Source organism: Pelodiscus sinensis, chromosome 1, assembly GCF_049634645.1.
Source record: "Pelodiscus sinensis isolate JC-2024 chromosome 1, ASM4963464v1, whole genome shotgun sequence".
NCBI lineage: Eukaryota > Metazoa > Chordata > Testudines > Trionychidae > Pelodiscus > Pelodiscus sinensis.
The window spans coordinates 84,315,609-84,340,674 of record NC_134711.1 but is presented as its reverse complement, the minus strand read 5'-3'; the positions used below and the strand labels follow the sequence as shown (position 1 = coordinate 84,340,674).

The 25,066-nt window shown below is 41.7% G+C and overlaps 1 protein-coding gene across 4 annotated transcripts in view; it reads left to right on the top strand.

The window, feature by feature from the left end:
- Nucleotides 1-25,066, top strand: part of BLTP3B (bridge-like lipid transfer protein family member 3B) — an 89,822-nt gene that overhangs the window by 31,511 nt on the left and 33,245 nt on the right. For all 4 annotated transcript variants that reach the window (XM_075934105.1, XM_075934115.1, XM_075934124.1 and 1 more), the window contains 8 exons: nt 4,768-4,930; nt 7,061-7,099; nt 8,164-8,255; nt 12,072-12,261; nt 15,197-15,337; nt 16,003-16,173; nt 23,109-23,289; nt 24,701-24,784. In XM_075934105.1, the coding sequence (XP_075790220.1) occupies nt 4,768-4,930; nt 7,061-7,099; nt 8,164-8,255; nt 12,072-12,261; nt 15,197-15,337; nt 16,003-16,173; nt 23,109-23,289; nt 24,701-24,784 (1,061 nt within the window). The remainder of the gene's footprint in view (nt 1-4,767; nt 4,931-7,060; nt 7,100-8,163; nt 8,256-12,071; nt 12,262-15,196; nt 15,338-16,002; nt 16,174-23,108; nt 23,290-24,700; nt 24,785-25,066) is intronic.

The window sequence follows — 25,066 nt, the reverse complement described above, 5'->3', positions numbered from 1 at the left end:
CAGTCTCCTGCCTGAGATCACAATTCCTTCCTACCCTAAGTCACATCCCAAAATCCTGCACCTCAGTTCCCTGCCCTAGGTCAAAAATACTTCCTTTGCTCAAACTCCCTCCCATACTCCATTCTCCCTCCTGCACTCCAGTCCTTTACTCCAAGCTCCCTTCTGCATCAACCACCATCCCAGACTCCATACGTCCTCCATTAATACCATGGAAGAGTGTGGCCCTCGGCCACTTTCCAAAGTCTTGGGAGTGGCCCCCCCATCAAAAATTATTGCCCATCCCTGATTTACACAGATAGTTGGGTTTTACTCCCACCTTTGCCATGAATTAAATGTTTATATAGGCAAGATCCATTTGTTCTCTAACCCATCCTTCACCAACCTGTGTTCAAGATAGCTTTGTGTTTCTTGGCCAATCAGTTGTCTTTTCCACAATCGATTTGGAGTACTGCTGTTCAGAATCCAGGATTGTCACAGACCAAATCACAGACTATAAAGGTTGGGTAAGTGTGATAAAAATTCTGTCTATATACCCTTTATTTTTATTCTTAATCTTTTGAAAAACTATCCTATGGATTATTATTGCCTCCTCTGTTACAAATGTAAATTTATTATACAAACACACACTTCTATATTATATAAAATGTTTGAAAATTTCCAGTTGGTTATGTTATGTTAGCCCAGTGTGGACTAAATTTGCAGACCCTTGCAAAATTTCAAATGGTGGTGGGGACCCCTTGGGAAATCTTGACAGCCTGCGGAGCCCAAAAGTGAAAGCTACTGTTCTATAGTAAGGTCAAATGTTTATGGACCTCTTAAATACAGCCTGTGGACCACAGGTTGAAAACCATTACATGAGCAGATCATGAAAATGTTTTTGCTAGATCTGAAAATATTTGCTTTAGAAACAAATTACTGTATAAATGCTTTGTTTGAAGTAATGTATATACCCATTAGCAAGACTAAAGACTAAAGTTATTACCACATTGTACATACAAATTAAACTATAAATATAATGGTATAATAAAACGTAACATTACATATACACATGCGCAGATCACCGGACAGTGCGGCTGGCGAGTGGGCCTCGCCGCGGTTCGGTGAGCCCTGGCCATGGTACATGGCATGAAACGGGGAGGGTGTGTGTGTGGCCAAACGGACACTGCTGCCTAAAATATCTAGTTTGAGGCACTCAGGATGCAAGCATGCCTAGATGGAGCACTCATAAGGACACATCTTGAAGAACCATAGTTACTGCAAAGAATGAGTTACTCTTTCTTCATAATCTTGAAAATTAATTTTGGTCACTTTTACAGTAGTCCCACATTTGTGCCAGTGTTTGTTTCTGAATGATAGGTAATTGAAAAAAATATATAATTCAATCAGAAGCAAGTTGCCCAAGTTTATTTTCAACACACATTTGACATATTCAGAAAAGAAATCTCTTTAAACAATCTTTGAGGAATGAACAGTCTCTTTATTTAAAAAGGAAAAAAAAATCAAAACATTTTAATTTGGTTTACCTTTGAGCACTGGAGAAGTTCTAGAAGACTAGAAAAAAACTGTTCCAATTTTTTAAAAGTGTAAATGAAATGACCAGTGTAATTAGTCATGTCAGCCTGATATCCTTCCCGGGCAAGATAATGGAATGGCTGATATGGAACTCCTCTTTAATTCTTTATGATAAGTCAGCATGGGTTTATAGAAAATGAATACTGTCAAACTAACTTTAGATCTTTTTTAGATTAGGTTTGGTTTGTAAAGATAATAGCATAGATGTAATATACATTGACATCCGGAAGGCATTTCAGTTGGTACCACAAAACATTTTGGTTAAAAAACTAGAATAATATATTGATAGTGTGATTCTATGACCAGAGGAGCTAATATGATCCTAGGATGTGTAAACAAGGGAATCTTAAGTAGAAATACAGAGGCTCTTTTACCTCTGCATTTAGCACTGGTGTGACTCCTGCCAGAATGCTGTGTTCAATTCTGGTGTCCACAATTTAAAAATATGTTGTTAAACAGAGGTGGGTTCAGAGAAGAGCCGTGAAAATGAAAATATGCCATATAGTGATACCCTCAAGAAGCTTACTCTGTTTAGCTTTACAATGAGAAGATTTGGGGGTAACTTGCTTACAGTCCGCAAGTCTATATTTGGGGAATAAATATTCAATAGTGGGCTTTTCAGTCAACCAGAGAGAAGTGTAACGTGATCCAATGGCTGGAAGTTGAAAGCTAGACAAATTTAGACTGGAAATAATGTGTACATTTTAACAGCGAGAGTAATTAACCATTGGAATAATATGGCAAGAGTCGTGTGAATTCTTGATTGCTAACAATGTTTTAAATCAAGATTGTCTGTTCTTCTGGAAGATATACTTTAGGAATTATTTGAGGGGAACATTCTACAGAAGAACAGACTTGATCACAATGGTCCCCTTTAGCATTGAAATCAGCGAATGTAAAACTGTTTCTTGCATTTTGCATAGTCTTTTTATATTTTCAAGTTGTGCTTAAATTGGTAGGCAGTGGTGGAATTCTGTGTAGCTCTGATGTCTTATTGAGTGACATGATACCCATTTCCCTGACAAGAATATTATACTATTAAATGTGTGTTGGGCATTTTGGTTTTTAAGCAGGGTAAAGTGCTTATACATTTTGGTAGCCCCAGAACTTGATGTAACAGCCAAATTGGGAAAGTTACTGCCATATATTTTCAGCAGTAATTGGGGACTGGGGAAGGGGCGAAAAGAAACCTAGGTTAAGAGGAAACCTGACAGTTTTCTTAGGAACCAGTCTCTCACAGTTCAGAGAGAACATATGAGCTGCACCTGGCATGGACATGGCAGCACAGTTGTGATTCCGGGAATATTTTCCCTTCCTCTGGCAAAAACTGACAAGTATCAATCTGCTTCTGAAAAGATCCAAAACGCATTCAGTGGATGTGGTGATGTTTTTTACTATCTGAAGCTATAAAATGAGAGTCCAAGTTGTGAACCAAACCCAAGGAAGTTAGGCACTCAGGCCCTAATCCACCAAAGCTGATAAACCGTGTGCTTAGTGTGATGTAACAATTTAGGTAGATAGGTAAGTTTAGCAAAGCACTCCTTGACTTTGCCTTGTACATTACTAGGCTGTGCATTGATTGACACAATCACGTGGGCTGTTATGTTGATTTAAGTAAATTGATGCCTTTTAATAAACTAGTAATATGTACTGTGTATATGTCATCTTTGAGATTTCTTAATTTTAAAAATATACAGAAGACATTGCAATGTAGTCATATCATGACACTTTGAAGAATACTCTGTTACAAAAGCATTTGTGGTAGGGATTTATAATCTTGTCTTTGAATTGCTACATTGTAAATACACTTGAATACTTTCTAATAAAACAATTTCTTGATATGTTCTTGTATGTTCTTGATAAATTCTGAAATTAAATCCTAGTGAATGTTTTAAGTATAATTTGTACAAGATTTTGTCCATCTTCAACTGTGAATAAAATCAGAAAACATTACTTTCGTAAAAATACTGCTTTCTTAATCAAAATATCTGCTCCTTGAATATTCATAATCTTATCTGCTTTTTCTTTAAATAAGTACATTTCACCCTTTTTTTTTTTTCTCCTATCAACCTTACACAGTCAAAACAATTCTGAGGAGAATGAGCTGGGTTCTATTTTTACTCAAACACATCAAAATAATTGTTAACTAAATTCTAAGTACAGAATCTTTATTCTAAGTACAGAATCTTTATTTCTTATGATTGACAAGTCAGAAAGAACACATCTTTATTGTTAGAATCCGTTTACTTGGAAATGGAACAGATTTGATATGCAAGTCATAGAGGGACAAATAACAGTGAAACCCCTCAGGGCCATTATTATTACATTTTTGTAGAGTCAAACTATATTTTGAAGTCTTTTCTTTCCAGATTATTACTTTGCTGATTTATATATTGTGAGATATGACATGGATAACTAATTGTTGTTTGACTGCACATCCAGTAATTTGATCTATGCCATCAAATGCCAGCAGTGCCCCACTGCTATATATATATATATATATATATATATATATATATATATATATATATATATATATATATATATATATATATATTAGACAAACTGGACAGTCTCTGCAGGAAAGAATCAATGGACACAAATCGGATATATGTAAAGGACACATACAGAAACCTGTTGGGGAGCACTTCAGTCTTCCACATCACTCTTTAAAGATCTCCAGGAGCTGTCTTGTCACAAACGAGTTCTATAAGCCAGATCCACAGGGAAGCATTGGAATTAGAGTTCATCCGCAAATTCAATTCACATGCTAATGGACTTAATTGTGATGAAAGTTGGTTGGGACACTACCAACTTAACAGCCATTGAAGGTTCAAACAGCTTTTTGTGTATACTCCCATGCCAGGAAGGATACTATCTATTAACTTTGAATCTTATCTGCTTATTTTAACTACAATCTTCAGATACTTACTGATTCCTTCTGCTCTCTGACTCCTACTCACCTTCCTTTTTCTTCCCTCCCTCTCTTCCCTGCCCCTCTCCTATTTATTTTGGGTGTGCACATCCTAAACTCATAACTCTGGTCATCTGAAGAAGTGGGCTGTGCCCATGAAAGCTAATGATACCATTTACAACTCCATGTTTTGTTAGTCTATAAAGTGCTACCAGACCATTTGTTGTTTTTAATTGTTCTATGTAACATTAACTTAAGCTTTAATGCTTATTCTTCTTTAGGTTCACCAAAAACCTGTCACCTGACAAGATTAATCTGAGCACACTGAAAGGGGAAGGTCAGCTAACAAACTTGGAACTGGATGAAGAGGTGCTTCAGAACATGCTGGATCTTCCAACATGGCTTGCCATAAACAAGGTCTTTTGCAATAAAGCAGCAATAAGGGTGAGCATTTTATTATATTGTAACAGTAATTAAGCAAGACGTTCTACCTTTTTTTCTCTTTTCTGCTGCCTTAGAACTTATTTTCAAGAAGTCTGAAAATAGCTAATTCTGAATTTCATAATGTTAAACATTTCCTGTAAATATTTAATAGTTTCATTAAAGGGTGAAGGCAGTAGATATTATCTCTTGTAAGACTAAGAAGCAATGAAAATGAGAAGTGATTTAATTTATTTTTTTCTTTATCCGAGTGGAATTTTTCTCATATGTACTTTGAAACGGAGTGAGGGATTGAATATTTTTGTGGAGGAAGATATTGGCATTTCCTTTGGCAATGTCATATTAGCAGCTTTAATTATTTCTTTGTTCTTTTGTGTGTTACAGAAGAACCTCAGTTATGAATACTTTGGGAATGGAGATTGTTCATAACTCTGAAATGTTGGCAACTCTGAACAAAATGTTATGGTGGTTCTTTCAAAAGTTTACAACTGAATATTGATTCAGTATAGCTTAAAATTTTCTATAACAAAGAAAAATACTGTTTTTAACCATTTTAATTTAAATTAAACACCGTTTCTTTATTTTGTCAAATCTTTTTAAAAACATCCCTTTACTTTTAGTACTTTAACACAGTAATATTCTGTATAGTATTTGCTTTTTATTGCATACTTCTGGTTCCATATAAGGCATGTTGTTGAGCATTCAGTTTGTAATTCCTATTTTTGTCACCAATAGCTCCTAAGCTACCTGTCCTTGAGACTGCATTACTTAGTGTGTTATATGATGTTTGTTTCTCACACAATGTTGTTTATTTAGTAAAGCATTTGATAAAGCCTGGCATGATTTTCTTATCAATAAATTAGGGAAATATAACGTAGATGGGACTACTATAAGATGGATGAATAACTGGCTGGATAACCATTTTCAGAGAGTAGTTATTAACGGTTCACAATCATTCTGGAAGTGCATAACAACTGTGGTTCCGCAAGGGTCTGTTTTGGGACCGGGTCTGTTCAATGTCTTCATCAACGATTTAGATGATGGCATAGAGAGTATGATTATTAAGTTTGCAGATGATACCAAACTGGGAGGGGTTGAAAGTGCTTTGAGGGATAGGGTCTTAATTCAAAATGATCTGGACAAACTAGAGAAATGGTCTGAGGTAAATAGGATGAAGTTTAATAAGGACAAATGCAAAGTACTCTAGTTAGGAAGGAAAAAACAGTTTCACACATACAGAATCAGAAGTGATTGTCTAGGAAGTAGTACTGCAGAAAGGGATCTAGGAGTCATAGTGGACCACAAGCTAAATATGGCTATGTCTACACTATGGGGTTTTTCCAGGATACCGCTTTTGGGGGGGGGGGGCAGAAGAGCAGATGTCTTCCTTCTCCCATGAGGAAGAAGGGCTCTTCCAAAAGAGAGGTTTTTTCCAAAATTTGGCCCAGTACGCATGGGCCAAATTTTGGAAAAGCCTCTTCCAAAAAAGCTATCGGAAAAAGGTACACAAATTCAAAGTAAATTTTATTTTTATTTCTAGAAAATAAATGTGATCAACATATCTTGATTAAGGATGTTAAATGTGGATTAATCAATTAATTGAATAGTTGATGTAATTTGTATCCACTATACGATTAGTTGATAAGGGTGCTTCCACCTTTGAAATGTAGCAGGAGCCCTATTGGCTCTTGCTACATTTCAAAAGCAGAAGTGCCGTAGGGAGCATCTCCCACTCACTGGTCCTGCTTTCCCTTCTCTTAAAATGTTCCCCGTGCTGCTAGTGGCGCTTTGCTTTTGAAATGTACAAGAGCTCTGCTTACGCTACATTTCGAAGGCGGAAGCACCGCCAGTTTCCTGCTGAGCTTCTGCCCTTCTCCCCATTGAGATGGTGCTGGAGGTAATGGCTTTTAAGCCGGCTCCCCCAGCACCGGATCCTGCTCCCCCACCCTGCTGCCTTTCTCTGATAGAGGCAGCAAAGTGGGGGGGAAGCAACTAGTCGAGTCAGTAGTTGAGTATTCGATAAGCATTTGTTTATCTGATAGTTGACTAGTTGCTTACATCCCTAATCTTGATTACTACATATTTGCTTTGATGTTTGTTTGATTTGCTTTAGCATAATATTTTATTTTTCAGATACCATGGACAAAATTGAAAACTCATCCAATATGTCTGGTAAGTTCTGAAATCAACCAAAAAGTAGATCTATATAAAGTAAGTTTCCAGGAATTACCTTCAGTGAGTCCTCTGAAGCCTAAACTGACTGACTGAGTAATTATGAAGTGATGGAAACAGCAAAGTGCAGACCAGGAAGACGCGGAGCAAAGCCGCTGCCCGAGGCCTCCTCCTTCCCCCCCCCCCCCCCCCCCCCCCCGCGGCTTTGCAAAGCCTCGGGGAAGCCGGCAGCGGGGGGGCTCGGGCAGCGAGGCAGCCCAGGCGCGCCTGGGCTGCTTCGCTGCCGGCTTCCCCGAGGCTTTTCAAAGCCGCGGGGGGGGGGGGGGGGGGAGGGAGGAGGCCTCGGGCAGCGGCTTTGCTCCGCGTCTTCCTGGTTTGCAGACCAGGGAGACGCGGAGCAGCTTTTCTCGCCTGGAGTACACGGGCGGCGGGACTGCGAGGTCCCGCAGTCTGTGTACTCGGGGGCAGCCCCGTTCGTAACTGCGGATCCAATGTAAGTCGGATCCGTGTAAGTCGGGGACTGCCTGTATCTACAAAAAGTTTTGCTGTCACTGATAAATGTCAACAATAGACCAGTTTCAAACACTTTGTAATTAAAAAGTCTGAACAGAAAAACCTACTATAGATAATAGTCAAAGGACATAAAAGCTAATATTATGTAGCCTTTACACTGATAGACTGTGTAGAGAAAATCAGATGTCTTCCTCATCATATACCCATTCAGAATTTAGCCTTTGAGAAATGTACTGCAGTGTGATGAAAAACATATTTCATTGACTAGGAGCCAAGATGTAGACAAAATTTATATATGACCATGAAAGTCTAGCAGAGATGGAAGAATATGGTATCTGATAGAAGTACTGTATAAACAAAAGTCTAGACACATACATGGTAATATATTCTACTAAAGATTTTCTAATAAAATGCTATGGCTACAAAATGTTTATGAAAAGATTTTTTACTTGCGTCATAATTAAGAATAGTAAGAACATTATCTAAATGATCTTTTAATCTACTGTGGTAGATTACAATTTATAACCACATTACTTTGTTTATTTTTCAAGTCCCTGGATAAGGTAATAATGGAAATGAGTACTTGTGAAGAACCACGTCCCCCTAATGGGCCATCACCTATAGCAACTGCATCAGGACAGAGGTCAGTTGTAGTTTTAAAATATTTGACAAGCACTTGATACAAAACAGTTAAAATTATCAGATCAGTTTTCATGAAGCAGAGAAGGTTGGAGTATTTATGTGCATCCAGAAGCAGGTTAGCTCCACTAATTTAAAGGTAAAATATGATAGCCTTTAAAAATACAGGGTCAGAGTCTGGTTGCTCAGATTTAGGTGAATAATGTTAGGCATCCAAGCTTGAAAATTTATCCTAAGTATATATTGCATGTTCTAATTCATAAGATTGTTTAATACATCTGAGGGTGGAGGAATAAAGCTCAAGCACCATAAGAACAACATACTTTGGATAGGTTCAAGGAAAAATAACTTGAATTGTATGGAGAAAAAATATGCTGCGCTCAAAATATTAACTTTTGTCCAACAGATAGCATCCAGATTCTCAGCTTGTATGAATGTTCATAGTTCTCTTTTCTTCAGTGAATATATCAGGTGAATCTGTCCTAAGAGATTTGACATATAACCCAATCTGACTGAAATATCAGTGCAACAGGGAGTCCCAATCTTGTAATCTCATATTTTCTAAAGCTGCCTGAAAGAGGAGACTCTAGTGGAGCACATGGAATTATTTCTTTATAGTCTTCACGTTAATATAGTACCATTAGACAGTAGAATGTTTGTGGTTATTAAACTGCATAGGCAAGTATATTAAGCAGAAGTGTCTTAACTACACAAGGGATTAGTACTGGGTCTAATATGAAAATGTTCTGACTGCCCTACATGATATGAAAAGGGTCAACAAGTTGAAAGTGTTAGAAAATCAATTAAGAAATATAACTAATTAGATCATGATAGTATGTTCAAATAAAGCAGTGGTCTCTAACCTTTTTAACCACAAGATCACTTTTTCAATTTCAGTGCAATGTAAGATCTACCTCAAACCCAAATAGCCTTACCCCACTTCCTTGAGGCACTGCCCCTGCTCTACCCCTTATCCAAGGCCTCACCCTGCTCACTCCATTCCCCTTCTTCTCCTAGCCTCACTCACTTTTACCAGGCTGGGGTAGGGGGATGGGGTGCAAGCTCTGGTCTTGAACTAAGCCACTTCCAGGAGCAGCAATTATAATAGGGATGATTCCAGCCATGACAGGTTAGGCATGTTAGAACTCTTTATTAGAAAACATTTAAGCATAAGAGAGAAATGAAAATTATGAAATTCACAAACCAGTCAGAAAGCAAAAATAACACACTTTGCAAGCAGTAAATGAAGTAACATCCCCCACATATGTATTGGGTCAGGAGATGAGTGAAGGACAGTGTGTATTTGCGAGAATGACTGAGATACACAGAGGGTGAGAGTGACAGAGTTGCATTGCCAAGCACTCTCCATCCCATTCTCCCTGTGTGGAGATAGGGTACAGAAGTTGGGGAAGGAGGGATACCCTGACATCAGCGCCTCCCCCTTCTCCCTCCCACACCCTACATAACAAGCAGGAGGCTCCCAGGGGGCAGCTCCAAGGCAGAGGGCAGGAGCTGTATGACAGTGGGAGGAGGGGCAACTGAAGTCCCAGCACTTGACAGCTTCCTGGCCAAACTAGACAGGATTACCTGTCAAAGGTGCCAATATCTACTGGTAGATCCCGATCTACTGGTTGGTGACCACTGAAATAAAGAGACATTTGAATAATTTTCTGTGAACACAGCCTACTTGATTTTGACATTGAAGATTCAGTCCATTCAAAAAAGGAGGACTGGCTAATAGTGGACAGGCCGGAACTTAATTGTGACTGTTCAACATCTATGACAGAAATGTTGCAGCCGACAGGAAAAGAGACCTACATTTTGAAAGCAACAGAATATTAATTTAATACAACATAGGTGCAATTACTCATACAGATCCATAGATTTTAAGGCCAGAAGGTTCCATTATGATCATCTACACTGACCTCATGTATCCCACAAGCCATAAAATGTCATAATTAGGAATAAGCTGGGAAAGATGAAAAAGTCCTTCATATATGAAAATGTGAGATCCACAGATTTTAACTTAGCAACTTCATGGGACTTCAAAAGGGGAAACACATCTTTTGGGACATATCCTATGTGCTTCCCATCTGCTCAGTAAATAGAATATCATTGTCAAGAATCAGTATCTGTAGCAGAATCAGTCTGCAAGCAGAGTCTATACTACAGTATAGTCTTTGAACAATCTATAGATGGGCTATAGTAGGCTGCCTAAGTGGCTGTAACACCCGAATGGTTGGAAGAGTCATCAGTATGGCTTTTAAGCCCAACAGCAGCAGCAACTCAGCAGCTGCTCAAAGCCTTTGCCTATGGCTGGGGGATCTCCTACTCCTGCCTTGGATCCAGGCATGCCTCATTCCAGGTGATCTAGTACTGATCTTTGGCTGTAATCCTGACCTCAGCTTCAGCTTTGACTCTGCTTCTGATCCTGACTCCAGAGTCCTGACCCTGGATTCTGATTCTTGGCTATTAATGCCTATGCTAACCACTAGGCATGACCTCTATGACCTGATCACTGATATTTTGAGCAGCCCCAACACAGACAGTAAGAGAACTGGAACTGATTAAGTGTGTGTGGATTCTTCAAAGACCCATATCTCTGTGATGGAGATAGTGGGAGCCCTATAGACGGAGGGCAGCAACTTGGGTCTGCAGGCACAGAATGCAGTCCTGCAAGCTTAAGGCATAGATCCTTTAGCTCTGACATTTCCTCTTCACAGGGCCAGGGTCCTCCTATCTAACAAGTATAATGGTGTTTGTGACTAATTTTGTGGGTTTCGAAATCGGTGTCAGCTTCTATTTGTGCTTTGCCTGTAGTCCTGCATGACTGTTTTCTTACTAGGGAGGCCCTGGTTTAAGCATCTCCATCTCTTCGGTACCCCCGAAGTTATTATAGCTTTAAGCTTTATTGTATAGATAAATATTATCTAATATGCTGAAATGGTGGAATAGTTTAATTCATTTTACATTAATATTTCTTTAAATATACATAAGTAGATACAAGAAGAGTGAATAATGCAGTAACATTTAAAATGGAAAGTTGCATGTTTTACACTTGATATCTGTTCCAATCCTGCCACCAGATTGATGTAGGAAAACCCTCTGTTACAGGGAATTTGCTGGACCAGAGAAAGTCGGTGCTGCCCCTCTGCTGTCTCTGGCTGCAGGGCTCCATTTCGGCAGTAGCAGAGGGGCAAGCATGGACAAAGCAGGGATAAGGGGGTGTGTTTGGGGGAAGAGGCAGATTGTGGAGCCTCGTAGCCTCCAAGCTGCATTCCTAGCCCCCGGCTGCCAACCATGGGATCCCAGCTGCGGGACTATGTTCCCGGCCCCCCACTGGGCTGCCCTCCTCACCCTCAGTCATGGAGCTCTGTATCTGTTTGGCATCTCCCCTCAAGTGCCCTTCTACACTTGTGGTGTCTCTTTCCCTCCCACCCCCCCCCATCTTCTGCCCTCAGCTTGAATGCCACAAATGGGCTATTTGTGGCCCCTCAGAAGCTCTGGGAGGGCAGGCGAGGATTTGCTGAGCATGGGGCTCCCAAGTTTTCCCTATGAATGGTCCAGCCCCAAAGCACCCACCAGTGCTGGACCACAGATATTGCCAGACAGGGGGGTCCAGATTATAGAGGTCTAACCTGTACTATATTTCTTATACATTTTTCAGAGTTACATATATCTAATGCAAATTTACAAATGGGATGGGATGCACTAGAGATTTTATATTGTATGATATGTTTCGTGTCTTATTGCTTAATAAATATCACTTTATGCACTAACATTAGATCTCTAATTTAAATATTGGCATTTCACTTTCCAGTGAATATGGGTTTGCTGAAAAAGTGGTGGAAGGAATTTCTGTTTCTGTAAACTCCATTATAATCCGGATTGGAGCGAAAGCTTTTAATGCTTCATTTGAACTTTCCCAGTTGAGAATATATAGTGTAAATGCAAACTGGGAACATGGTGATCTAAGATTTACTCGAATACACGAATCACAGCATGGAGAGGTAAGGAATACCTTTTGCTATTTGCTTTTATTAACTTTGTAATAAGGAAGATAATTAAATTGTGACCGTATCATTTTAAACCATCAGAGGAATGTGCCAAGGTTATGGCTGTAGTGCTTATAAGATGAGATATATGGGTGTGCTTAAGAAAGCTATCTTAGGATAGGTCTACCCTGCCACTTCATTGCCCCTGAGTAAGAAAGTTTCAGCCAGAGTTAAAAGTGACTGATGTCTATAATTTATGTAAGAGCAGAAACCCAGTGAGTACATAGTAATGGTCTTTAAAAAAGCTACAAATATTATCTGAGTTCAAAATTAGTCACCCATACAAATCTTAACTCCCCTTTTTACTTTTTTCCCAGTGTACCTTCTCGTAGCTCATATGTGAATTAATGGCATGTTAATAAGAGCTTGTATCTGGGACCAGTGTTCCCGCTAAGATTTTCCATCTGGGAGCAGAGTGAGTTTTGTCTTGTGCACCAATATTGAGGTAATGTGCACCTGTTTGTATGTGTGCCACTGTGGCACCCATCAGTGGCACTGCTCCCCGAGAGACTCTCCCAGCATAGAGACCCCAGCCACGTCCCCTCCCTCGCTGTGACCCCAAGCCCATCACCTGGTGGGGAGAAGGTGAGACTTGCCTCCCTCCAGGGACCGCTGTTTCTGTGGCAGCCTGTGTGCAGGGCAGAGGCTGCCCCAGGCTGCTCACTGTAGGGTGGCTGCAAGTTCTGCCTGGGGCAGAGGGAAGCTGCAGCCAGCACCTAGGGTTTTCAGAGAGTGGGGTGCTGGGGATGGGCCAGTGACATGTGGAGATCCAGGAGAGGGCAGTGAGAGGGGAAGAAGGATGCAGGGGGCTATGGCCCCAGGAGCAACCTCATCACAGTCCTCTCCAGCTCTGGGACCTGCCCGCCATGTGGCCCAGTGGCAGCCAGGCAGCTGCCACACAGCCCTAGCTGCAGCTCCAGCCCAGGGGAAGGGCTGAACCTGTCCACTGGAGTGGCCCTAGCCACGCCACACCAAAGGTCAGGCCATGGCCCTTGGCCCTGGTTCTGGCCTCCAGCCATGGCAACAGCCACAGTCCAGGCCCCAGCCCCCAGAGCAGCTGTGCAGTCACCACGCAGCCCTGGCTGCAACTCCAGCCAAGGCAAAGGGCTGAAGCTGCAGCCAGGGCTGTGTGGTGGCTGCCGACCTGCTCCTGGAGCGGGGCTACGTGGCGGGCGGCTGTCCCGCATGCTGGAGCCGGAGCCAGAGTCGCAGCTCTGGCCCCCTACTCTTCCATCAAGCCCAGCTTTACCAGCAGCAGCTCACTGTCCACATGCAAGGAAGGTGAGTGCATGGCTTTGCTGAGGCGGTGAGTGGGATTAGAATTCTTTGTGCGCATCCATGCAGGCACCCACCCTAGCGGAAGCTTAGTCTATGACTAGATATTTGAAAGTCATGTTATTTGCTTAAATGTATTTGGAAAGCCATGTTATTTTTGTTAAATGAAGAATTCTTTAGAACGTGCCTTTGATTGTATATTAACCTTATTAACACTACTTTATAATCTGAGATTGTAAAGTACCTAATTTTTAGTCCAGACATTAAGGGATTTATAACCCTGAGTAGGTTTTGAATGTGTCATTCCTATGTCTAGTAGGACAACAAGCACTTTTACATTTAAAATAGCTTATACTTACAGAGGATTGTTATAAACAAAGTTACTTGTATTTAACCAATGAAAATGCCTATCTATTCTATTTTCTATGTGATCTTAAAGAAGGCAGGAATAGTTTTCTCCATCTTCATCTGACTCCTTGCCTGCTTGTCCCTCATCAGCTCAGAGTTGTACACTCAGAGTATGTCTAGACTACATGGCTCTGTTGACCATTTAAATAATCGCCGCTTCATTTACATAAAAATGGTTGCCGCACTATGCCAATCAGCTGTTTGGTGGCACAGCGGGGCAGTCTGGACGCGCCATGGTCGACAAGGGAAGCCTTTGTCGACTGCTCCGGTAAACCTCATTCCACGAGGCATAACGGAGTGGTCGACGAAGGCTTTGATTATTTAAATCACCGCTTCATTTTCCTATGTCCAGTAAACTCATCTACATGGCTCTGTCGACTGAGTCTAGACATATCCTCGGTGGGATCCGTAATATATGTCGAAATTTTTTTTAATTAAAAAAATACTATTAAACCTCCCCTATCCCCCAAAATATGAACAGTAGAATTGAACATTTTGGGCATGTCTACACTAGAAAATTATTTTGAAATAACTTATTTTGAAATAATAACTCCTGAAATAACTATTTTGAAATAGCATTTCCATGCAACAGGAAAGCCTCAAAATTAGTCCAAGGTACCTTACTGTGGATGTGCTGCCTCAACTTAAAGTCCCAGGAAGCACTGGGGAGAAATTACTTTGAATGACTCTGGGTCATAGTTATTTTCAACATAGTGACACTGGAGCGGCCACACCACTGCTATTTTGAAGTAACTATTTTGAAATAAGCATTATTCCTCGTGAAAAGCAGGAGCTATTATTTAGAAATAAAACCAGCTCCTTATTTCAAAATAATGGGCTTGGTAGTGTGGACATTCAACTTGTTTTATTTTGAAATAAGGGGAGGCATTTTGAAATAATTCTCTAGTGTAGACCATGGCTTGAGAAGTCCAATCTGCAGCAGAAATTATCATAATATCTTTTAAAAAACTAAATGCTATAGAAGTGAATGAGTAGATTTCATAATTACATTCAGTGTGAAAAATAATTCTTGAGAGCACCTCTGCAGAGTCACTTGAAGGATCAGAGCTTTAATTACTAACAGTTTTAGTCAGAATATGCAAATAGAACATGCCTTTTCTGTTGCTGCTAGAACTCCATATTATTCTTATTCTTATTACTGGCAAATAAATTGCATATTAAATTAACAGGCTTTGTTTTGTTTTAGGTATTAACTTTTAAAGAGATCAACTGGCAAATGATCAGAATAGAAGCAGATGCAATCCAAAGTTCGCAGCATGAAATCATGAGTGCTCCAGTTCGACTGATTACTAACCAATCAAAAATCAGAATTACACTTAAAAGAAGGGTACATCTGAAAACTTGTGAATCTGATGTTTATACATTCTTTCATTTTTTGTGTGTTTGATGTTTATTTTTACAAAGCAGTCCGTATCGATAGGTATACGGCAGAAGTTATGGCCATGAACTATGTAATATATGCACTCTGTTCATTTAAGTTATTTCATCTTATGTTTGTTGTACTTCTGAGGAAACATTATCAGAATAATTTATCAAGTTCTGATTATAATAGACTGATGCAATGAACAAGGAATAGAGCAGGCAAAATGTGAAGACTAAGACGTGTTACAAGTTTAGTGAGTCGTCTAATTTGGCCTGTATTGCCTTTATTTGTGATTATTTGTGATGTGAGGAAAGAACTCAGCTTTATTTCTCAGGGTTTAGATTGAGTATACAGAGTTGTCAGTTTGAAAACAGCGTCTTTTTATTTGTATATTGAGCATATTTAATATAAAAATCCTTGAGACACACACATAGAACCTCATATTACTTTATGGTTTTATTTGCTTAGTAGGCAGACACACTTTAAAAGAAATATTAATTTAATCTTATGGAACAGTGTCACATTTTTTGCGTACCATGCCCTGTGTATTTTAACTTTTCAGATATTAATTTCTTACAACAAATGCAATATTCCCATTTAATTTTTATTTTTTTAAATTTATTCAACAGTTGAAGGATTGCAATGTAGTGGCATCAAAACTTGTTCTAATACTTGATGATTTGCTATGGGTTTTAACTGATTCCCAGTTGAAAGCTATGGTACAGTATGCCAAATCTCTTAGTGAAGCAATAGAGAAATCAACTGAACAAAGAAAAAGCTTGGCTTCTGAACCCACACAGGTAAGCTAATTGATTGTCATCGTAAAGTTTTAGTGAATACAGATAATCTAACACAGATAATAAACAATTAGTTGGTTGAATTTATTGTGGAGAGCTCTTCAGTTATTCATTTTTGATCAAGAGTACTAGATTTTGCATCTTAAATCATGCTAAAATTATTGTAAGATCTGTAACTTTGAATATTGTGAAAAGGAAGTAAATTATATTAAATCATGAATATGGAATATGTAGATTTCTGTGACTAATAGTTGACTAAATGTGGTCTATCTAGGGTTGCATTTACAATGAAAATCATTTTCTGCTTTGGAATTCCAAAATATATTTAATTGGAAGATTTACCTGGTGTTGCTCAGGTCTTTAACTCAATTAATTTTTGTTTTTTGGGAAAATAAAATGAAAATGTACTTGCTTCATTTAAATCATTATTCTGAGGTGGGACTGAGGATGAGGCTGCCCTAGGGGAAGAGGACTACCTCAGCCCTCTCTCACCTCAGCAGCTTGGGACCAGGTGAGAAGCACCTCTCCATGGCTGCTGCAGCTCCAGCTGGCATAGCCGAGGGGAGAGGTGCATGTACATTGCTTGGGGCAGGTCCAGTTTTATCTGTCATCTCTACCCCTCCGCCAGAGTGAGGAATGCAGTAAACTGTGCACTTCTCCATCGAGTGGCTTCCCTGAGGGTGCTCCACATCACATGTAGAGCATCTCAGCGCCTCTGGACAGAGTTCTGCTAGCAGTGTTTCAGCGGGGGTCGCGCATGCGCAGAGTGCACTAATTCCCTGCCTAGCTATGCACATGCGCGGCCTCCGGCTCCCTTTGGTTCCTTTCTTCCGTCCCCGGCTGCAGACGGAATGCAGCAGTGCTCTCTCGCCTCAGCACATTCGACTGCCTAGGCACCTCAGGTGAACAGCTTAGTAAGCCTGAAAGCACTTCAAATGCTGCACCAATAGAAGGAAAGTGCCATTCTGTGTCAGCCTCAGTAAACCCGGTAATGTTGACCCCAATGACAGCTACACCGGTATCTCAGCCACTCACGATGGCACTTAGTGAACTATGGAGGGATTAGAGCACTCTCTAAATGCTGCTCCCTTTTTTCAACAGTTAGGGGTTACCAACTGCTCTCTCTCACCTCTGAGGTAAATGCAGGCTCCTCCCACTTAGCACAGCCCTCCAGGTCACAAACTCTTCTCGTCATGTACAGGGAGAGTAAAGATTTGTAAATCGACTCAACCCTTCACTCTTCTATTCTGAGTGAAGATAGATATTTTCACTCATTGCTCTCTAACAACTCATATCCACAGTCCCCCCTCTCATAAGAGGACGAGGAATGTGAAGTATTCTCACCGGAGGCCCCCCCACAATAGGGACATATGGATATATGACACCTGACCTCCTCAGAGCGCAGATGGGCTCCATATCTCTGGATGGCCCCTCCGCTGGCATGCCCCCCACAGTGGCAACTGTGGAGCCATCATCTATATCAGCACAAAAAGAGATCGTGAAAAACGAAACACATCGAGAAGCCACTCCCTCGCGTCACTGAATCTCCTCATAGAGGCATGGAGAGTGATAATGACAGCCAATACTCCCCCAGGTCAGCCACAGCATCTCTGGCTCACACCTCATCATCAGCAAACATGGGAAAAGCGATACTGCCTCCCACTGGCAATACCTCAGAAGACGTAGCCTCTTTCCAAGATCTATTTAAACATGTAGTACAAGATCTAAACATATCGGTGGAGGAGGTATAAGACGCTCCTCACGACCTCACTAACATCTTACAGTCCAGCTCTTTTTCAAAAATTGCTCTCCCTATCAATCCAGCCATTCTCCAACCTGCAAAAACTTTATGGCAAACACCTACTAGCAGAAAGGCGGATCAAAAATACTTTGTGCCACCCAAAGACTCTGAGTTTCTCTTTACACATCCCACACCTAACTCTCTGGTGGTAGACTCTGCACACCAGACAAACAAACAACAAAATCGTTCAACCCCATCAGATAAAGACAACAAAAGGCTAGACGCCTTTGGCAAGAGAGTGTACGCATCTGCTACACTCCAACTGAGGGTGGCAAACTATTCAGCCCTTCTCAGTAAATACAATTACAACAATTATATAAAAATGAACACATTTATTGACGATTTGCCAGACAGTAAAAAAGGACACTTTAAGGTCATTGTCTCTAAGGGTCAAGCAATTTCGCGCACAGCACTCCAGGCGGCACTTGATGCAGCAGACACAGCCACTAGAGCGTTGGCTACAGCTGTTACCATGAGCAGGGCTGCTTGGTACAATTCCTCGGCCTTCCCGAGGCAACTTCAGGTAGCTGTAGAGGATCTGCCCTTCGAGGGTAACAGACTCTTCTCCTCAAAAACCAATGAGCTTCTTCAGTCCATGAAAGACTCCAGGGCCATCCTGTGATCCTTGGGTATCAAGGACCCTACAATGAGATCCAGACAATATAGGTATCAGCCTTATCACAGGCCAAAATACCATCAGCCTCCCTTCCTGTACCACAGACGGGAACAACCTCCATACCAACAAAACTGTGGTCGGAACAGGCAGCAGAGGCAGTGGTCTCAATCCAACACTCCCAACCACCAAGGACAATCCAACAAGCAAATCTGAGATTACAGTCAAGAGATCGAGAACCAGATCACCATCTCCAGCAAATCTAAACCCTTACAATCTTTTCCATTTTGGTTTACTCCCTTTCTTCTACCAATGGGAGCTTATCACCTCAGATAAATGGATTCTTCAAACAATCTCCCAGGGATACACCATTTCCTTTCTTTACCTTCCCCCCTCTCACCTCCAACCCCATCCCTTTTTAGGGACCCATCTCACAAGATCTTACAACAAGAGATAGATCACCTGCTATATATAGGAGCCATAGAACCTGTCCCTTCTCAGTTCCACAGAACAGGGTTCTGTTCACCCTATTTTCTAATCCAGAAGAAGTCTGGTGGCTGGAGACCCATCCTGGACCTCAGATACCTAAATAGTTTCATTGAGAAACATAGGTTTAAGATGGTTACCCTAAACACAATCATTCCTGCTCTGGAGCCAAGTGATTGGTTCTCCTCTCTCGACTTGCAAGATGCCTATTTTCATGTTTCTATTAGACCTTCTCACAGACGTTTTCTTAGTTTTGCTTTAGGTACACGCCTTTTTCAGTACACGGTCCTACCCTTCGGACTTTCTACAGCTCCGAGAGCCTTTTCCAAAATTCTAGCGACAGTCACTGCCCACCTAAGGAGACAAAGGATCACTATATATCCCTATCTGGACGATTGCCTTGTAAAAGCAAGGTGCAGACAGGAGTGCCTCCGACATACTCTCATCGTATTAGACTGCTTCCCCTCTTTAGAGCTCCTAGTGAACCACCCTAAATCGATACTTTCTCCCTTGCAGACCATCCAATTTATCTGTCACAGCCAGAGCCTTGCTTCCCCCCGACAGGGCTACTCACATCAGGAATCTGGCATTATCCCTCCAAGACATGCCCACAGTCACCACTCTTGACTGCCTCCGACTGTTAGGCTATATGGCTTCCTGCAACCCTGTGGTTCCCAATGCGAGACAATTTATGAGATGTCTCCAAGGCTGGCCCCTAATGCACTACAGACCAAATATTCACTCACTGACAGAGGCTAACTATGCCTCCTTCAGTTAAAGCATCTCTCAAATGGTGGACAAAAGTATCTAATCTAACCACAGGTATACCTTTCCAGTCCTTAGAGCCCTTAGTAGTCATTACCATGGATGCCTCGCTCACCGGCTGGGGCGCTCACATAGAAGGTAAAACAGTTCAGGGACTGTGGTCCCCCACGGAATGTGCCCTGAACATAAATATATTAGAACTCAGGGCCGTCCGTCTAGCGTGCGAAAAGCTGCTCCCTCAGGCGATGGGGATATATGTCCGTGTCTTCACAGACAACACGGCGTGCATGTTTTATGTAAACCGACAAGGCGGAGCACGGTCACAGCCCCTGTGCAGAGAAGCCATAGCCCTTTGGAACTGGGCAATAGCACAGCATATCCACTGATCTGCATGCCATATACCTGGGGCTTTCAACACAACAACAGACGTCCTAAGAACGGCCCTTCCCCAACAACCTGAGTAGGAGTTGAACCATTCAAACTTGCAAGAAATAATCAGCCAATGTGGCCACCCCTGCATAGACCTGTTTGTCACCAGATCCAACAAAGTGCAGGATATATTGCTCCAGAGTGGGCATGGGCAAACACTCCCTAGGAGATGCTCTGACTCTCTCATGGAACGCACCCCTGCTATACGCATTCCCTCCATTTCCCCTCCTGAACAAGGTCATCATAAAGATAAGGAGGGACAAAGCAAAAATTATTCTCATATCCCTATGCTGGCCATGACAACCTTAGTTCTCTCTGTTATGCCGGATGACAGAGCCATCCAATCGCATTACCACAAGTCTCCTACCTCCTCTATCATCTGCAAATCAGCACCCCTAACCCTCAGCTTGCGATGCTCCATCTTAAAAGCGTGGCTCCTCAATGGTTCACTAACATAGGGCTCCAGTGCTCCCAACAAGTCCACATAGTTCTTCTGCATAGCAGAGTGCCTGCAACTACAAAATCATATATCAGTAAATGGGCACAATTTATACACTGGGCCCATGAGTGCAATATATCACCGCAAACACACACTCTGGGCAATATTTCAATAATTATTGCACCTGAAGCGATCTAATCTCTCATTAGCCTCAGTCAGAGTGTACTTACCTTCTATAACAATATTCCACCCCAGGACTAAAAGCGGTTTCTGAAGGGCCTACAAGCTCCTTTCCCTGATGTGTAACCCCCACAGGAACCTTGGGCTGATTCCGGCAACTTTAACAAAACCACGGCCACACCCAACATTTTTTACTCAAGATCCACACAACCTTTCACATAAATCAGTCAACATATCAACCTGTGTTCTTCCTGAAGCCGTTGGTTTCCATTGCTAACCATAACATGGGGAAGAAAATATCATCCCAAAGTCTACCCCATTGGATATTGACATGTATTAATACCCGCTACTCATGTAAAAAATTACTGCTGCCTGTTCCAATCCGAACACACTCCACCAGGACACTTGCAACCTTGATTGTATACCTCAGAGAAATTCCACTTGAGGATATCTGTGCAGTAGCACCATGGTCCACGGATCACACTTTCGCGAGCCACTACTCGCTTATATCGAATCTTTTACACCACACTACATTAGCAAAAGCAGCCCTGCAGACTGCACACTTACCTGATCCAAAGTCCTTACCTCCATAAGATAGACTGCTTGTAGTCACCTGATGTGGAGCACCCCCAGGGACGCCTCTCGATGGAGAAGAGGAGGTTACTTACCTCTTGTACCTGACATTCTCCGTGATGAGTGTCCCTGGGGGTGCTTCACTACCCTCCCTTCCTCTCCACTACTTCGGAAACCTTGAAATAAAATCAAATTAGAAATAATCATGTTAGTCATGCTCCTCCGCCGGGTTCCGGAGAGAGAAGAAACTGAAGGAAGCTGGGGGCTGCGCATGCGCATAGCTAGACAGAGAATTTGCACGCTCCGCGTGCCGCAAATCCACGGCCCCCACTGAGACACTGCTAGCAGAACTCTGTCCAGAGGTGCTGGGACGCTCTACACCTGATGTGAAGCACCCTCAGGGATGTTCATCTCAGAGAACGTCCGTTACAGGAGGTAAGTAACCTCCTCTTCCCCTTGCTCTCTGAAGAAGGGGAACAACTAACAATGTTCCCATGTGAATCTGGGAGGGGGGAAGCTTCAATCCCCCCACCCTCGCTAAAGGACACAGGGGTGTGTGAGTGGGAGGGTTGGACCTGGGGCAGTGCCGGACTGGAGGGGTGTGTGTGCCCCTAGACCGCTTCGTTCATGTGCCTGGTGATTCTGTCTCTTTTCTGTATGGTTTTATGATAAGCAATCCCATTCCAGGCACATCCCATTTTCCTGGCACAACCAAACCCATACATTGCTTTAAGTTATGACAAGAGGCAGATGTATCTCAATTTTAGTAGTCCTAGCTCTTACCACTTAGGAGGAGTTCATGTATGAACAGACAGACAAACTCTCAAATATATAACAGAAGACGACTTACATGCTAGAGCAAATTTTGAGAGAAAAGGAAGATACACAAATTTTGAAAGTACTGGTACAGTTTCATTTCCCTGTAGTGGTACTGACAAATTATGTTTTAATAAAAACGTTTCCTCTATCAACTCAGCGTCTCTCATTTGAATTGGGAATGAAATCATATGTCAGTATTTGATACCATAATCTGTTGCCATGGAGGTGATAATGATTTCACAAATAGAATATCATATTATGTTGAAAACCTGAACTTCTGCTAACATACACAGCAGGACAGACTAGCTGGGCTTTTGAGTCTTTTTTTTCTCCCTCCTTTCGCTGTCCACAAAGAAGCAGAGATATTTCTCTAATGCTCCTATTGGAGTCTGAGGGTGTTGTAGCTAGAGTTGATCTGGAATTATCCATCAAGAATAATGACCAGTGAATCCACATACTGGCAAATCCACTCTACACCCTACCATCCATTACTGCATGGGTATATAGCAGACTGACGTGATAAGAAAAAAAGATGTTTATATGAACATGAAAAGATGTTTATATGAAGGCTGATTAAATGAAACTGCTGCTGTCTAGTACCTATAGGACACCCAATGCTTCAATCAGTGATTAGGGGTTAGATTATCCAAGGCACATACAACAATTGGGCATCTATATCCCACTGGTTTTCCGTGGAAATTGGAAACCTAACTGCACTTGTACCTGTGAAAATCTCCCCCTAGAATTGCTTTTACATTTCAGTCTTAAAATGTTTGAAGTTAATGCTTTAAGGAAAAGTTTCTGCAAAGTTATGTGACTTTTAATCTTTTCAGAGTTCGACCTCTGTACCCACCTCTCAGCAAGTGAAAACCCATCAGGCCTCAGTAACACCTGATCAAAATGATGCAACTGTAAAACTGTTCAGTGATTTTGATGTTAAGGAAACTTCTCATCACTTAGTAATTTCTCACTTGGACCTGCATATATGTGATGATATTCATGCTAAAGAAAAAGGTAACAAAAATTTCCTTTTCCAAAATAGTTTTATATCTCCAAATTTATTGTAAATTAGAGGAGAGATTGAGAAGACTTCTGAGATGTCTATAGTCTCTCTTAGATGACCTGAAAAAACTACTGTAAAATCTCAAGTATAATGTGCACCTTGACTTTTGAATCTTAGCATAATGAAAAAATCTGAACTCCTATATATAATGCGCACCTACACTGCACCTATATGTCTATACTCCTATATAGCTTGTGCGCGGCCCACAGCCAGGAGCCAACCCACCAGCACCAAGCCCAGCCTCGCCTGCTTCCCGGAGCCACCGGCCCTGGGCTGCAGGAGAGCGGGAGGGAGGGACACACCGCTTCCACCTACAGGCTCGCCTGGGAAACGCGCGTGCAGCCTGGGGAGCCAGCAGCAGAGTTTGAAACCTGCCTCTGCCCCTCCTGACAGCTGTCCTTGCGCTGCGCTGAGCTCGCGCCTGCCACAACCTGAAGAAGCAATGATGGCGCCTGGTGGCGCCACCAGCTCCTTGCCTTGTCCGTGAGCCTGGCGGGGTGGTGGCCCCCACACCGTGCTGCAGCGGGAAAGTTTCTGTGCGGAGGAGAGCGGGAGAGTTCCCCAGCCCAGGGCTACTTACAGGTTCATCGGCTTAAAACTTAAAAAAATAACTCCTATGTATAATGCGCACCTTGACTTTGACCCCCCAAAAATCGGGAAAAAAGTGCGCATTATACTCGAGATTGTACGGTATGTACAAATGTACATGCAAAGAGCCTCATGGTAACTTTTCTATTTTTTAGCTTGCTGCTTTTATAGTTGATGGATATAGAAGAGATTAATAATTAATCAGAATTTTTCAAAAATATTTCCTTGATAACTGCACCAGCAATAAATTTATTGGTCTTATCTTACACATTGGGAGCCCATCTAGGCCAGTTAGGCCAGGCTACATTACGGTAAAGCAGGGGTGAGTAACTTTTTTTTAGGTCAGGGGGCACCCAGAGAAAAATCAGGGGGCTTCACACAAGTGAGGGGGAAAAAAAACCCAAACAAAAAAATACCCTCACTGACTTGGTCCCTGACTGAGAAAGAGAAAGACACTCCCCACACCACAGCCTAGGGAGGCCCAGCCTAGTAGATTTTGTGTGCTCCAGCCTCATGATGGGGCACCACGCAGGGGAAGGGCAGGAGCACCAGTGCAGGCTCCCCAATGCTGGGGAGGGGCCCTGACCCTTGGAGGCCACATCCAGGGAAGCCGAGGGCCACATCTGGCCCCCAGGCCTGAGGTTCTCCTCTACCACCTATAAAGTTATTTTTGTGATACCTCATTTTTTGATCCATTATTTTTGGCTATGGTGATGTACTTTAATGAAAACTAGATCAGGTATCTATGTTGCTAAATATTACCTTCTTTTACAGGCTCAGACAGACGTATTACAGGAGGAGCTATGCAGCTTTCTTTTAGCCATTTAACTGTGGACTACTATCCTTTTCACAAAGCAGGTATGTAACTGCATATTTATTAATATATTTATGAATTTTATTTTGGTTTTAAAGATTAAAAATTAGTTGTGTATACAGAAGACTTGGGCAATATTTCTACATATATGTATTTGAAATATATACATATCATTAGCTATTTCAAGCAATGTACTTTGGACATAAATACAGTTGCGTTGGAACACTGTAATCAGTTTCAAGAGAAAGGACACCAGGTTATCAATGTATTAATCTGAAATTTAACAGAGAGCAAAGTACCAGATAAGCAGTTCTCAAACTTTGTGT